At 41.4% G+C, this 17,313-nt stretch overlaps 1 protein-coding gene and 1 pseudogene across 1 annotated transcript; one reads left to right on the top strand and one right to left on the bottom strand.

Annotated features, from left to right (window-relative positions):
* Positions 1–46: 46 nt before the first annotated feature.
* LOC139666323 (mitotic-spindle organizing protein 2-like) lies at positions 47–4,019 on the bottom strand (annotated as a pseudogene).
* Positions 4,020–6,231: 2,212 nt separating this feature from the next.
* trim23 (tripartite motif containing 23) lies at positions 6,232–17,118 on the top strand. Its single transcript, XM_071545476.1, has 11 exons — positions 6,232–6,330; positions 7,283–7,445; positions 9,887–10,008; positions 10,092–10,370; positions 10,465–10,647; positions 10,827–11,042; positions 13,320–13,454; positions 13,652–13,781; positions 13,870–13,980; positions 14,705–14,829; positions 15,035–17,118. Exons 1-11 carry the CDS (start codon positions 6,232–6,234, stop codon positions 15,212–15,214), a joined length of 1,743 nt encoding a protein of 580 aa, XP_071401577.1. The 3' UTR covers positions 15,215–17,118.
* The last annotated feature ends 195 nt before the right edge of the window (positions 17,119–17,313 follow it).

Below are 17,313 nucleotides of genomic sequence, written 5' to 3' on the forward strand. Positions count from 1 at the left end.
AGTACTATTAAAAGTGACATTGAAAAGACAATGTTTTCTTTCATGTTAAAACTAGAAATACGTTTAAAAAAAAAAAAAAAAAGATCACTGGTGAAGATTCATCTGTGTATAAAAACGATTGACATTGAAACATGTGCATTTTTTATTGTCAAACTGAAAATAGTATGTGGCAACTGGACGAAAGGCTCTGCTTACTCAAAAACAGCTTCCAGTATGAGAATGAGGAAACGTTTGAACCTGCTTGTCAGAAGGTAAAACATGAAAATAGAATAAATTAAAGAATTACAAAAGATCTGTGGTATGTCTAAGGGAAAATTGTACTTCTGCGCCAAACTGTAGGTGCGAGCATTTATGGTTCTGCGTCGGTGATTGTGCAGGTACTCCACTGAAACACTAGACGGCAGTGGCGTGCTTTGTTAACACACAAGTACTAACCGAAGAAGTAGTGGTATTTACATTCTCTGAAGCTCATGTTCTGGGATATTTCTCACCATGAATTCAGTGACATCTGGCAATCTTTATAATTTGAGGATGCAGTGTCCTACAAATATATACAATACATTTACAGCCCTCCTCAGCTCATGTATTTTCCATCTACTCCATGTTGTCTTCGCTATCAGCAGGCATCAACCGGATACAGGTAGGAGGAAATATGAAGCGGGCCAATCACCGTTCTTGCGGTCTTGCGACGCCCTACGTGTGGTTACGTTTTTGGAGAGGTGCAGGTAAGCTACGGCGACAGCCTCTGTGGGCAAATGCCGCACCGTTGGGCGCAGAAGTATAATTTACCCTTCCGTCTTACGCAGAGGTTATCTGTGAGGAGGAACTACTGCTGCCAGAGCTCTTGGTCTTCTGCCCTCTAGTGGCGCTGGGCTGCCGCTGCACTCTCTGGCTGGAGACCTCTCTGCTCTTCTCACTGTGGCTCACTCCGGCTTTACTGCGCACTGCTGACACAAAACAACAAAACGCACAAACTTGGAATGGTAGAAATGAACAAGTGTTTAAGAATGTTGCTTCACAGGTTCCAGGCAACATGGTGACTTCACAGATGGACCAAACCTCTAATATGATGGTAAAACAGAAAAAAAAAAGATGAAGGAAGACTACGGCATGAGAACACTGTGTCAGAAGGATGACAGACAGTAGGATTAGTTATAACTGTCATTTCACATATGGAGGAGAGGCCATTTCCAATTTCTCACCTTCTTTTATTTAGTCAAAAGCTTTGCATTCAGTAGTACACATCTACAAATATTGCACACCTGACTGTAGCATGAATCTTAAAGTGACTAGAAAGTGTTCTTTCACCAACTAAGCCGAATATTTACACATTCTACAATAAAGTCGTTCAAGTTATTTGTGTCATATTTATTGATAATTCAGTGGTTTTAGAAACTTTCACTAGTGCCGTTCATTTCAGATCATTTTTGTCAATCTGCCTCTTACTAGATAACACTGTTGTAATCAACAAGTATTCTACTACCTTGATGAATCTGCACACGTCATGCAGGTCTGCCATCATATCACTAATGAGGCAATGGGTATCTATGCAAATGAGAGTTGCAAAACACGCAATTGTTACAGTGTCACTAAGATAAAGGGCATGGGAGTTTGCTTTTGCAAAGAGCAATAGTAAAAACTGAAACACTAATATCTCAGAGATCTGTTGGCAGACTGGGACATGTAGCTTCACACCAGGACTGTCCCACACAAACTGGGATATCCTCAGATGTTAGCCATTCAGAAACAACCATATGACTGGCAGCTCCATTTACTAGTTAGTGATGCATTGCAATAACCAGTCATCAAATGCCAACAGTGTTTTGATAAAATATCAACCAATGTCAGCTAAAGGTGGTTCAGATACTATTTGGGGGAAAGACCCTACAGTATGCTGACAAGCTGCTCCAACAACTATAAATTAGATGGGATCAATCATCAGCCAGGTTCCGTCAAAGAATCATGAAGCCACCAGTAATTTAAAGATATTAGTCGGTTAAGTAGTGAAAATATGTTTAAAGGTGGTAAAGGTTTGTGTTTTTTTTCCCTTTCTAGCCACTTTATACAAAAAATACAGAGTGAATATGTCCACCTGTATGACAATATGACAATGATGAAGTCTGACAACACCCAAGGGCAGGCTCTAACTCTAGTCAACACACATGCAGATCATGCATACACACAGTCTCCACTCCTCGGCATAACCATGGAATGAAGAAAACACAGCATGTCATTCTGGCTCAGTCCTACTCGGTGTTACAAGTACATGTACACAACACTTGCATCTAAAAAGAACGGCAAGCAGGCAGATAGACAGAGACGCAGGACACAGTGCAGCAGAGGGGACCTTGAGAGTGAGGAGAGCTAGCGTCTTGGGGGCCGTAGACCACAATCTTAGTGTTGACCCTTGTGGCTCTGGGGCCAGACGCCGAGGGGGGCGCTGCAGGAGGCTTGGGGCTCTTGCTAGAGACCAAAGTATCCTCTTCTTCAGGAAACAAAAAGGCACACACAAAATACGATTCAAGGGGATAAGAGAGGAATTAGAAAGCAACGTGACATTTGTCTTTAGTTCCATGTAAGTGGAAAACAACACTATCAGGTGAACTGAACAGGGAACTGAGTTAGTTGGGGTGGTTAGGTGGTGCAGTTGCAGGACAAGAACTTCTTGTGTAAATAGCAGTGAGGGATGTGATCGTTTCACACGCCTGAAAGGGGAAGTGGGAAGCAAAGAGTACAGGAAGAATGGCTGGAAGAGGCTGAAAGGCAAGGTCCATCAAACAGACATTAAAACAATTCTGAAAGCTATAACCAGCTGACAGCAGGTTCTTGGCAGATCACAGGTTACCTGGAGCTCTTTACACTTTCATATTGTAGAGAGAATCTACGCTCAAACATCATGCAACCTTTAATCAGTTGTAGTCTCAGCGTAACATTCTCAGCAGATCAAAAAATTCTCTGCATAATTTTTAGAACTTTAAAATTGCTTAAAGTTATTTTGTTAAAAAAACAAAAACAAATGTAAGTGTTGCAGGATTTACCGAGTTTGAGTAAGGTTTTCACCAATATTGTACATCATGGACCAAAGATTACTCTGGGCATTAAAATATCCTCTTTAGAAGTCCATTTTAGATGCCTCTCTCTTAAGCAATTCATTGCAGCCTTTGTGATTTTGGAAATTGCAGAAATTCATATTGGGATTTTTTTGTTTTTCTTTTCTTCAATTAACTGTTCATCTCTAATATGCGATCAAGGTGGTAGAAGAACACAAATGCCTTACTCAAGTAAAAGTGCAAATAATCATCTAAGAATATACTCTTCCCTTAGAGTACATGGTCTTAAATTTACTGAAAGTATAAAAGCAGTCCTCTAAAAAAGGCATTTCTAATGTGCTAGACTGGTTCTCTGTTGAGCGTTACTCTAGATCACAGATGAGAAAGAGTCTGCACAAGCAGCCAATCACATGTGGCATTTGATCAGTTGCTTCCGGGATGGAAGCTGAAGCTCATTGGCCATGCAGTCGATAAGCAGTGTTTGATGTTTGAGTGTAATATTATAGCTGTGCCACTTTGACTTCAGACACTAACCTCTGTGCTCTGTGGGTGCTGCGGTGGTACTGGCAGGGTGGGAGGCAGCTGAAGCCTCTCCGCTACAATCAGCTATCCTTTGGCCCGCGCACATAGCCTTCAGAGTCTGGAAGACTGCCTGAGGAGCCACATTCATCTTCAGCAGGTCCACTATGATCCTGGGAGGGCAAGAAGAGGAGTTGGAGAATGTGTTTTCTCTCTTTACCTCAGATATAATAAAGTCCCATGTTTCTCTTGGTTATCTTCACACTTACTTGAAGACCTCCTGGTCCACAGTGATGCCTGCTGCCTGAGTTAGTTCAAACAGCTCGCTCTCCTCAGCATTGAGGATCTTCTTTTTCTTCATGGCATATTTTTGCACATTACTGGTTACCACTACCGCGGGGAGTCGGGCGCGGTGGGCAGCGGCCCGGGCTGCTGTGCTTGTTGAGCCATCGGTAAAGGATACCTGGCGGTGGGAAAGAGGAATGAGAAGGAATTACGTTATTTCAAATACAAAAAAATAAACAGTTATCCATAGAAATACGACTGTGCGGCTTCCAAGTGAGCCGCCCGCCCAGAGGGAGACTGGCTGACTTGTTTCGACTTCCCCTCCAAACATTACAGAGAGGCCTCGCATTTTATCCCACGCGAACCGCATCTATCCAAAAACCACAACATGCCAAGCGACCGTTTTGCTTAAACTGCTAAAATGTAAAATAGACATTTACCTAAAAATGCAGCGGTGGCCGCAGTGTTGTGGAACCTGAACTGTCCCTCCGCGCTCGGCAGTTACGAACAAGGCAGACGCACAAACATTGCGTCATCAGTATGAGACAGCTTTATAGCGCTATTATAATGTAATATAGGTTATACGGTTTTATATGCTTGACAGAGCCACTGTGATATAACCATGTGTTATGGAGGACATGTGCATGTGTGTGCAGGTTTTCGTTCCAAGCAAAGACTACACCAGGTGATTTCACGTGGTTATTAATTAACACACCTTCAGCCAGGGAGGAGGAACTAATCAGTGAATCACCTGGTGTAGTGTTTGGTTGGAATGAAAACCTGCAGACACTCCAATACTATCGGCACATGGTTGCCTATCCCTGGCCTAATTTCTACTTGCATACAACTTTTGCTTTTTCAATCTTTCAATGTAAGACATTCCTTTCCATTTGAATTTGAACAGCATCAGAGTATGAAATTATAGTGTAAATTGACTACCTGCTGACTGTTGAAAGCTTTGAGAGAAACATCTGACTCTACTTCTGCAGGTGAATGGGTTTCCCGTGAAGCCTGAACAGCATAAGTGTGTATGCAGACTGACCTGGTCACATATGTGCAAGAGAAGCACTGTAGCCTACTGGAACCCAAGGACATGAAAGTCTCTCTGGACAGTCTGGAAGGTCACACGACAGTAAATTGGTGGGGATGCAGCAGCAAGGCACAGCGATTAATTAAATGGAAACTTGGTGTTTACTAGAGACCAATCCAAATGTTTTGAATTCTATGTACTGCAGGCAGATGCAGACAGTACCAGAAAGGAAAATGATCATAAATTGTCTTTAAAGATTGATCACTCTGAGATACAGAATCTATTCTTTTCCAGTGTTTTTGCTGGCATATTAAAGTCATCAGAGACAAAAAAAAAAAAAAAGATCTATAAAACATAACCTTAAGACATAAGGTTTTACTACCAAGCATTTAACATTAAACAGGCTAATTGGTCGACACTTTTGTTGAAAGCAGCTCATGAGTGCATGCCTCACTAGCATGGTTGGCCCAAGTGGGAATTGAACCCCTAACCCTGCGGTGTTAGTGCCTTTCTCTACCAGTTGAACCACGGGACTAGATTTGAGCATGCTTAGTTCTTCACATATGGAATTTGAGCATTGCCATAGCCTACCTGGGTTTGGTGCCACTTTAGCCCCTCACTGACCTTCTTCATATTTCATTGTACAGATATGAGACGTGACAGTATGGCAGTTATAGGCTACCTAAAGTAGCTAGTTTTCAATTTCACTATGCTGTGAAGAATCAATTGATTTCCTGGGCAACAATATGTCTGAGATGCCTGCCTTATATCAGTAAAATAAGAAGTAAAAACAAACACGAAAATCAAAAGGCTCTCACTCACGTTGTAGTCAAAGATATTATAAAACATGAGAAAATCAAATAATCTCCTCCGGCATATACGTGTAGGCGATCTCATACGCATATGTAGCCTATATACAAACAACATGAGCTACATAAAAACAATGGCCAATTTAGAGTTTATACATCTGATAACAATTTACACCAATGAGTGCTAATCGCTGTGGTGACTTTTCTTGGCTTTAGTTAGGTAGTCGTTAAACAGCGTCGGACTTTGTGATATTGCGCATGCGCAACATGGGAGCATCTGCTAATCAAAGTTAGATTGTTTTTCGCCAACTTCGAAGGAAGATGCTTCTAATATGCGTTACACTATCTGCATCTTACCAGGGAACTCAATGTTGGGATACGATAACGAAATCCAATGTGTCTATCTAACATATTGGACCCACTGTTGGTCGGGGGCTGTCTTGTCGGGTCTTGTCTGCATAAATGTATCGAAGCAAAGACGGAAGTAAATGTGACATTTCGCTCTCGCCGTGTCGCTCCTCTCTGCTGTAGTCGGAGAATGGCCGCTGCTGCAGCAGGGATAAACAAGCAGGGAGCCGTAGCGACGATGGAGCCGTGTGTTCGGCACGGGAGGGGGGCCGGTGGAGGCACAGTCAAGGTTGTAATATCACTTCGACAAATAGGTTAACGTTTGTAATGGTTGTATTGCGTTATCAGCTTGCATGGACGATCGACAGCAGGTTTGCTTTCGTGGCTTCTGACTTTGGGTGAATGCTGCTGCGTTGGCGTCAGTGAGTGCCAAACATAGTCATTCTGCCTGCAATTAAAAAAAACGCTGTCTCTAAAAGTTGTATCATAAGAATTGCTACGACGAAACCATGCAATTATTACAATGTAAACTTGGCTAAATGTTTGCGTATTTCCGTCCGGTCCACGCCTGGCCTGTGTACCTCCCTGCCCGCAACATGCTAACACTGTCGGTGGGTAACCATCGCTAGTAGGCGCCTGTACTAGCTGTCGCTGATGTGCCAGTTTAGAGAGGTGCACTGCAGCTCCTGCGTGTTAGTTCAGAGATGTGAGCAACTTCACTTGACAATCTCAAACGTTGGTATCTCTTGTTCCTTCCGTTTCTGAATAGTGTATAAACGTCAACAAATAATTTGTTCAATGTCTCATACCAAGACTAGGAGCAGCGACCAAGGAGGGTCGAACAGCTGAGAAATTATTAGTCAAGGTGACTGCATAGGTCTTTGAAGCATCGTAGTTACTTGAACAGCAGTGAAACTCCCCGTCCGTCAAATGGGTAGCTGATGCTCATCATAGGTGTTTTAGATGTGATGTTAGATGTGTCTTTCTTAGTCTAATTGTCTCTCCTTTATTCTGGCTGATTCTGGCCCAATATAGAGAATCCCTCTGCATTTACACAAAAAATGTGGAATAGATGGCAGCTATTGACTATTTCTCGGTTATCACTCCTAGTATCAAGAGAGTAGTCTCTGATCTGTTAATCCAGCAGCGTGACTGACATAGAAAAGCCTGGCACAACTGATATTAGTGTTATCTAGTTCTGACTAGCTAATCAACTGATCAAATTGTGTATTCATTTGCAGGTGCTTGAGTGTGGTGTGTGTGAGGACGTCTTCTCTCTCCAAGGGGACAAGGTCCCTCGTCTTTTGCTCTGCGGTCACACAGTGTGCCATGATTGTCTGACCCGGCTGCCCCTCCATGGCAGAGCGGTCCGCTGCCCCTTCGACAGGCAGGTCACTGAGCTGGGTGAGTGTCCTTGTTCACAGTAAGGGGCAGCCTGATATTAAGTGGATAGTACAGTACCATGAAAAAGTGCTCACCTCCTGCCCGGTTTTCTGCATTTTTGCAGTCAGATCAGGTCCTTTTGCATGTTGTTTTAAGTTACCAAGGGACTCTGGGAGAAAAGAAAATGAGACCAAACTTTGGTGCTTCTATTATTTGTTTGATGTGCAGCTGCAAGGTAATCAAAAGTGTAATCTCAAGGTGTGGAAAAATAATCACCCCCTCAGTTGACTCAATCTAATTAAAGGGATAATACTGTGGTCAACAATCAGGCCTGATTTGGACCAGCCCTGCTCAATATGAACCAGCTCTGAGCATTACAGTGATACAGTAGGCACAATGGTTCTAGAGGCTTGTCATGATGCCAAGAAATACCTGAAGACCTCCAGAAAAAAGTTGCTGACAGCTGTCAGTCTGGAAAATGTTCCATAACCGTTCCCAAGGCTTTGGGGCGCCACAGAAACACAGTCAGAGACACTGTCCAAATGGCGAAGGTTTGGGACAGTAGTGAAGCTTTGCAGGACTGGCCGTCCTGCCAAAATCTCTCAGGGAGCAAGGCAGAAAAAGTTCCAGAGGTCACACAGAACCGTAGAACCTCATCCAAGAATCTGCAGCTCTCTACCTTTGACTACGGTCAGTGTTATGACTCCGTCATCAGAGGGACAGCTGGGGAACGTGGGATTCATGGCTAAGTAGCAAGGCAGAAACTACTGCTCACTTAAAAATTTGAATGCTCATCTTAAGTTTTCCCAAAAGCACCTGGATTATCCTCAGGAGTCTTGGAACAGATGGTCAAAAGTTGAACTTTTTACCAACATGGTAAAAGTCACTTTGTAACTTTCCTACTAAACTGCAAGCTTAAAATTGCATTTCAACATCTTGTTCAACTGCATTGTTGAGAACTGTCGAAGGGATCATCAATGGTTCCTTCAAGTGCTGTGAGGAATATAATGATGAGTTGAGTGCAACAGAGGGATAAATATGAACGGGAAAGTCCGGATCTTCTATCATAGCATAGAGTTGTTGAGATTTGTCAGGGGTGGAGAGCATGGAAGCCATTTCAACAACTGTTATTGTATCAAAATAATTAGTATTGTGTTTCTATTTCCAGTCTTTGTTTTAACTTTTAGTTGTCACATATTTTTGAATACATTAATTGGTAACACTTTATAATAACCATCATTAATAAATGGTAAATTGATAGTTAATTAAACTTTAGTTAATAGTTATTTTACTGTTAACAAACAATGAAATGATCATTAATAATGTTTACTAATTATTAGTAATGCTATAATTTATGTTATTTTATCATTCGTTTGTGTAATATAAAATCATTTGTTTATAAATTATATATTGTATCATAGCTTTTTACCCTTTTTACCGTCTCTTATCAGCTATTATACAATATATAATTTATAAACAAATGATTTTATATTACACAAACGAATGATAAAATAACATAAATTATAGCATTACTAATAATTAGTAAACATTATTAATTATCATTTCATTGTTTGTTAACAGTAAAATAACTATTAACTAAAGTTTAATTAACTATCAATTTACCATTTATTAATGATGGTTATTATAAAGTGTTACCCATTAATTAAACTTCAATTGCATGATTTGCAAATCTGCCTAATTCTGTTACTGGCACTGTACTGTCTGATATCTAAAATAAAACAAAATCACCAAAATAACTACTTCTATTACAGGGATTTATGCACTTGGAAGTTGGAGCTTACTATGAGCACTGAAGGCAGCAAAAGACATTGCTAGTCTTGCTAGAGAAGCACTACTGGTATAAAGGTGTAACTACAATGTTTTACCACAAGTGATTTTTCTCTGGTCTATGTCAGAGCTATATTTGAGTCTTGCTTTTAAATGTATTAATGATGGAAGCTATGCAGTACTTATTTGAAAATCTACTTGGACCGATCATAATAATCTTTAAATTATTATTTAACTTGCATTTAACCATTGTCTGCAAATAGAGTACTTTTCATTAAATTGCAGCATAGCCTTAGAAAAAATAGTGATGTATATTGTGAATCCTGAAATTATTGCAATATACTTTGTATCGTCCACACCTAAATAAATGCCATTGTCATGTTGTGCTAGGACCTGAAAGATGCAGTTCAAGCTCAAAAACATAAAGGTCACTGATTTGAAGCAGCTCTGCATGGAAGAGTGGGCCGAAATTGTTCAATTATTAAAGGAAAGGATTTTGGTGCAGTTATTGCTGCTAAAGGTGTAACCAGTTGATTCTGAGGAGGCGATTATGGCGCTGTGTATGGGTTTTCACTTCTTTCTGACTCATAGATAATCTTTATTGAGGGTGAAAATCTTTACAATTCTGTGTCATTGTTTCTTGACGTGTTTTTCTGTTTTTCTAATTTGTTCAGGGGACTCTGGAGTTTGGGGTCTGAAGAAGAATTTTGCTCTGCTTGAGCTCCTGGAGCGACTCCAGAATGGCGCCACCAACCAGTCAGGAATGGCGGAGGATGCCCTGAAAGGCATGGGAGAAGTAAGACCGTTATGATATTACTCTGGTTTTGCCTATAGACTCTGACAAGTGACGCATCGTCCTCACGTGAACTTTTCTTCTAGTGTATAATTCGATGTGACGAGGACGAGAGCCACACAGCCTCCATGTATTGCACTGTGTGTGCCACCCACCTGTGTGCTGAGTGCTCCCAGCTCACCCACTCCACCCGCACCCTGGCTAAACACCGTCGCGTGCCCCTGGCTGACAAGCCTCATGAGAAGACCCTGTGCCCGCAGCATCAGGTTCACGCCATCGAGTTTGTCTGTCTGGAGGAACCCTGTCAGTCCGGCCCTCTCATGTGCTGTGTGTGTAAGGAGTACGGCAAGCACCAGGGGCATAAGGTATGAAAGTACTTAAAAGCATGTTTCATATTAGATTTTTTTCCCCCAATCAAATCAGAGATATGATCAATGCCCCTCCCCCTCCCGTTTTCAGCATGCAGTTCTCGAGACCGAAGCGAATCAGATCCGTGCATCCATCTTGGATATGGCCCACTGCATCCGCACCTTCACTGAGGAAGTGTCCGAGTACTCGAGGAAGCTGGTGGGAATCGTACAGCAGATCGAGGGAGGAGAGCAGATAGTGGAGGACGGGGTTGGCATGGCGCACACCGAACATGTAAGAGATGAAATGCAGTAAGAAACTATGGAAAAATCACCTGAATGAAGCTGGAGCTGACTGAATAATCTCTGTTTCTCCACCAATGTCTGCCGCATAATTTCTGTATTAATTGGTGACACCCCAAACATGATGTTGCTGTTCTTCCATCGTAAACATCTGCTGTGTGTCTCCACCAGGTCCCAGGCACAGCGGAGAGCGCCCGCTCCTGTGTCCGGGCCTACTTTGCGGACCTCCATGAGACTCTCTGCCGGCAGGAGGAGATGGCGCTGAGTGTGGTGGACGCTCATGTCAGGGAGAGGCTGATCTGGCTGAGGCAGCAGCAGGAGGACATGACCATCCTGCTGTCTCAGGTCTCCACTGCCTGCCTGCACTGTGAGAAAACACTGCAACAGGTAGGAGAGGTGATGAGCATTGTGTTCACTGCACTGCGTTTTTCAGGCTTTGTAAACATAATTGAAATGGTAGCAAATGCATGGTTTTTATTTGGGTATTGGGTATGCATTAACTGCTTCAGATCTTAATGTATTCACATTGTTAGCGTGAGAAATCATTCATTTGAAATAAATTCCCCTACAGTATTTGCAAGCTATTATAATTTATGATATCCATACAGATGCTTCTGTCATCCTCCACTGCTTAGCGCGGTTCTCTTGTGCTTGTAATATTGGTTATTCCTGTTGCATGCATGTGAGGCAGAGTGGGTGATGGTGTTGTGCTAATAGTGTCAGACTCTTATATCTTGAGCTTTGAACTAGTTGTAAAAGGTTGCTGCATAGTTGCAAGTTTTGGCAGTGAATGGAGTAGTTTACTGGCCATAAAATGTGTAAGATGTTTGCATTACTGGAATGGACTGAAGTAAAGGAAGAATAATGATGAGGAAGAATTTCTAGAATTTGCAGATTTGTATCTATCTACATATTCAAAGTTATTCAAGTGATATTTGCAGATAAAAATACATAGAATATGTTGGTAGTCTTAAGCCTAGTTTCAGCTGGGATAGTTCACTTTGACTTGCTGCCTTAAAGGATAATTCCGGTTAATTTCAACCTGGGCCTTATGTTAATAGCTTTTGCCATCATGGTGATTGTTTTCAAAATTCCCTCACTTACTTCACTCTAGCTTTTCATTCCTCCACTTTTCTTCAGGTTTCAGGTAATGGAAAATCGGATGTAGTCCATTGCAGTGTGAGTGTTTTAGGGAGGTTAAGCTAAAAGTCTTGCTAAAATCCACATCCAGTATAGAGCTGCTAGCTATGCTAGCATGGCGAGGTACATCTTCATATAATCAAATAACACAATATACTGCTCTCTCCGGGTTGCCAATGTTGGGTAGATAGGCAAAAGTAGAATTACTATTGACATGGTGTGTTTTATACATGATTGCGACTGTTATAATGCAAAAAAAATTATTGATCATTATATAGATTTACACTGGATGTCAAGCAGAGGACGAGATTGATTCGTCAAGTTTATGATGGGAAATTAAGTTGTACTCGATGTTCAAGACATCAAAAGTTGTGTATTTGTGGTTGAATTGCCCACAAATTCTGTAAGTGGGAACATATCCCGAAATCCTGTGACATTATTAGGAAGTAAGAACAGTACATTGCATAATTTGCTTATATTTTGTCATTTATGCTGGAGGTCTATACCGGATGTGACGTTGACTTTACCTCCCTATTGTGTTGAATATTTTATTTTGAGCTCTTTACAATATACAAACACACAGAAAAAAAATGCAAGAACAAAACACATCAACACCTCCCCGCACAAACACAAACACACAAACAAAGAGCCAGATTACAAATCAAATGCATAACATTGTCCATGTGTGCTAGATTAGTCCTCGTCAACAGCGTCCTTGCTGCCAGAACCAAAAAGTGTCCACCAGATCCAAAACTGTCCTGAGGTCAGAGGAAATCATATATAACCACGGTCAGAGGATGACCAGTGAACATGCAATGGAAAAATAAATGCAAAGTAGATTAGATTAACATAAACAAATAAAATGTACAATGGGGCATACTCATCAGCGCACACATCAAACACCCCGCCCCTTAATATGATCGATGAAGGGTCCCCAGATCTTCAGAAACCTCGAGTGAGAGAGTTAGCTGTGTGTACCTTATCTCCTCTAAATATAAACAGGAAACCATGCCAATTCTTGAAGCGAAGAGGGGAGGTTGATTTCCACTCTCAAAATAACCCTTTTAGCAATAACCATGCCAAACATGAGAGCCTGCTGGGTCTTGTGTGGTAGCTCAAAGGCCCTCTCAGAACATGAAAAGATGTAATTTCATCGCGTTTTGGGTTCACCTGTTAGAGTTTAGCCTGATATTCAGACTGAATGGCCACCAGGCTAGTTGGAGCTTGGTTTGGCCCTAGAGTGTGTATTGGAGAGCAGCGCTTCAGGTGAACTGAAGGTACATAAAGTTCTACAGTGAAGTAAATGACAAAATTTGTAACACAATCAATTGTCATGATGGCAAAAACTAGGAAAATAAGGCCCAGGTTGAAAATAACTGGAATTGTCCTTTTAATTACGCTATTTCAAGTAAAATGTTTCCCAGTTAAAGGAAAGGTTTGGAATAGGGGGGTTATATTACTGGAAACAATACACATGCAATGCAGGGTTATTTGTTTAGCTGTTTCTCCTCTGTTCTGTTGCAGGACGACTGCAGAGTTGTGCTGGCGAAGCAGGAGATAAACTGTTTGCTCGAGACCCTTCAGAAGCAGCAGCACCAGTTCACTGAGCTGGCAGATCACATTCAGCTGGACGCCGGCATCCCCGTCACCTTCACTAAGGTACACACACACACACACACACACATACACACACACACACACACACACACACACACACTCACACAATGTTTACTCCTCGGTGCAGCTGCCTAGAAATTTGCATTGATAGGCCAAGTGGAAACTTCTCGATCAAATGTAAAGGGCTTGAGTTTGTTCCAGTATGTAGCATTACAGTCACAAAATGTTGTGTTTTTCAGGACAACCGGGTCCACATTGGTCCAAAGATGGAGATCCGCGTAGTAACTTTAGGACTGGATGGAGCTGGAAAAACCACCATCCTCTTCAAGCTGAAACAAGACGAGTTCATGCAGCCCATCCCAACCATCGGTAAATGCATTCATAATAACATCAATTCATGTTGTATTGTTGTTTTCTTTAGGTTTCTTTTTTGTAACTCAGTGTTGTTTTTTTCAAGGTTTCAATGTGGAGACAGTTGAATACAAGAACTTGAAATTCACCATCTGGGATGTGGGTGGAAAACATAAGCTCAGACCTCTCTGGAAGCACTACTACCTGAACACACAAGGTATCTCCCATGCTTTACTTGCTGCTTAGTTTAGATATGATTTACACAATGTTAAAACACAGAAAGAAATAAAACTGCTAATTTGCGCAGGTGATACAGAACAGCCATGTCACAAACAACAAATCAAGATAAGTCATGACACAATTGAATCAAAAATGAGAAACTACATGACAACAAAGTAATACAACATTGTATGAAAAATATGAATGTTTTCTAAATTGTCTTTCTATACATGTCACTGACATATTCCCCATTGAAATATTCCCCCATTATATATCAACATTGACTCAACTTCAATATTCCAAAATGTGGATATTTGGAAATGTTTGTGACCTCAACCCACATCTTACTACATTGTCAAAGTTTTTGGACATTGAATAGCATCATTTTTTTTTAAATTAATTATACCTTCTCTCTTCCCCGATCCCTGTCTCTAACAACTGTACTGTCTAGTAAAGCAGAGATGCCATAAAAAATATCTTTTAAAAAAAAAGTGGGTCTGTTTGAAAATGATCTTGTTTCGTTCTTTTTTCCCCCCAATTCTCACCCTAGTTTCATAAGTTCATTTTATTTTAACAGAATATAGAACACTTTTATGACTTTGCAGCACATTTAAAAATTCATGGAGGAGGCATTTAATAATTTCTAACCCCACTGAATGGTGGCTAGTTTTGGTGACAGGGTTATGTTGAACCTCTCCTTGCTATCTCTTGTGCGTGTGCAGCGGTGGTGTTTGTGATTGACAGCTGTCACCGGGACAGGCTGATGGAGGCCCATAGTGAGCTGGCCAAGCTACTAACAGAGAAGGAGCTGAGAGATGCCTTATTGCTCATCTTCGCAAACAAACAGGTACTGCACAAAAATCCCGTGCCAGGTCAAATTACAGTGAGACAGCTTACACTCTCATACACACAATACAGCTGAGGAATCATAGGATAGAGATGCAGCGTCTCAGGGTGAATATTTCTAATATATGACTATGGTTGAGCTCAGTGACAGAGCTGGGCATCAGTAAAGAGCTCATATTGAGAGATGCATCTTGTCGGCTCTGCAGGATGTTCCCGGGGCCGTGTCTGTGGAGGAGATGACGGAGCTGCTGAGCCTACACAAGCTGTGCTGTGGGAGGAGCTGGCACATCCAGGGCTGCGACGCCCGCAGTGGGATGGGCCTCCACGAGGGCCTGGATTGGCTCTCCAGACAGCTGGTGGCCGCCGGTGTGCTTGACGTAGCCTAAATGTCTCCTCCCCTCCTCATCGCTCTTTTGGTCTTCACTCCTTCCCCGATGACTTAATTTACCAAGCCCCCCGACCTGAGATCCCTTCCCCAACCAGTTCTCTCACTACATCCAACCCCTTAATTTTCAGATGAGCAGGCATCCAGACTGTTGGCTTTAAGCCTTCCATCCTTTTTTTCCATCAACCAGATCTTCTCAGTTGTCTACAGTGGCCCTCTCTCCTCATCTCTCCTTGTACTTTCACCATTGTGAAGAACGTGGTGGGTGCAAGCAAAAAAAAAAAGTAACATTCTTTATCCAACTGCATTGAATGGGAGAAATGAGCATGGAATGAAACGACATCACAACAAACTGAGAGGCCATCTTGGCAAAGTCTGTCCTACCGCCTTCACCCTGTCACCATCCATCGCCACATGGACCCAAACCTCCAGGAAGTGAGCTCACTGACCCAACAAAAAAATTAAGCATTCTTGGAAACTTATTAACCTTGTTAAGACTACTTACTCCCACCCACACTACAAAGCTAAGTTTATAAGGCAGCTTTACATGGTCTAACACCTTGCTTACTTTTGTCCTTTCTTTTTCTGACTAACCCTTTTAGGAGATGAGCTGCGCATCTGGCATCTATAGTTAGTCAACTTAAGTCCAGTAAAATGTTAGAAAAGCTCCTTGTGCCCTGACAAAGTGAATTGTATCTGTATTTTGTATCCCATATGTTACTCATCATAACCACCATATGTGACAGTAATCTTATTACCAAGGGATCATAAATGCATACTGGTCTGTATTTTAAAGGCAGTATCATTTATGTACCTTTTCTGTTCTTTAGTAGACTTGGACAGCACAAGATAATATTCCTAAGTGATAATTACAAAATGACTATTTACAGATGGCCTCCAATGAAATCCAATATATTTGCAGGTAGTTGAGATGGACATGTTGTTTGCTCAGTTCAGTATATTCATTAAGGGGTAAATGAAGCCAGAGGGCTTGCCTCCAGCTGGCCAGATCAATGCCTGCTCTGTGGTTTTAGACCATCCTAATATCCTGATTTTGGCTGCGTTCTCACTCTGCCTTGATGTCTTATGTAAGCAATAGGAATCGATGTTTTATGGGGAACACTTTGCATCTTTCAGTTGTTTTCTGTAAAAGTTTTTGAGTGTATGAGCTTATTTAATGCCATAGCTGGTCTTGACATGGCACACCAGTTGGGTTTTGGGTTGATGTATGTACATTGTTTTGGTTTGAATGTAGTGTTTCTGTTACAGAACAAACAGTTTACTGAACTTATTTATGCGTGGGAAGGGGGACGTTACTTTGAAATGAGGCTGCTGTGAGAAATGAAGAGTTTATATGCGCCAATTCTGCCTCCATTTTGTGGAGTATCTTGCACGCAGGATTCGTTGAATGCACTTGTCTGCTGCCTCAATACATCTTGTCATTTGGAAGCAAATGAACTATCTGCTGTTTCTTAGTAGACTCCAAGTATTAATCTCACTGCAAAAATGTCTTGTGAAAACATCTATCTCATGAGTCCTGTTTTATCTGTCTGGAGTGCTTATGACACGTTACACCTTTAATTAACAGACTTCAGTATCAATGTAGATGTGAAATTTAGTCGAGCATTAACCTAACACCGACACTTGTCTTCTGCTAGTTATTGAGGAGCCATCATTTGGTTTTGAATTAATTTTTCTCATTGCTATGTAATGTTTAATACTTGTATCTATGTAAAAAAAGAAAAGAAAAAAAAAAAGCATGCGTGAAAAGCCTTTCCATACTTTCTCAATTTGTGAAATTTGCCCATTTGTTTTTGAAACATGTAGAAGCACAGTGCACATGAAAACCTTTGTTACCAGTGGACTTGATAATGGCTTTTGTAAATTATTCATAATTAATGTGATGCTGTAAAATAAAATAAATTGACTTTATGTGACTGGTTAGTTGCTATTTCTTTATGGTAACACCGCACCACTGGATTCTGCTGCTTTACACTCTACAGGAGACAGTGGGGAATACTTATATTTCAAAGGGTCTTTGTACTGATTAATTTAGCAAACTAGTGTTTTTTTGGCTCATGCATTGTTTTCATAGTGCAA

Source organism: Centroberyx affinis, unplaced genomic scaffold (assembly GCF_046629955.1).
Source record: "Centroberyx affinis isolate AG114_WGS23_722 - 3 ecotype Tasmania unplaced genomic scaffold, CSIRO-AGI_Caff_v1 ptg004932l_1, whole genome shotgun sequence".
Lineage (NCBI taxonomy): Eukaryota > Metazoa > Chordata > Actinopteri > Beryciformes > Berycidae > Centroberyx > Centroberyx affinis.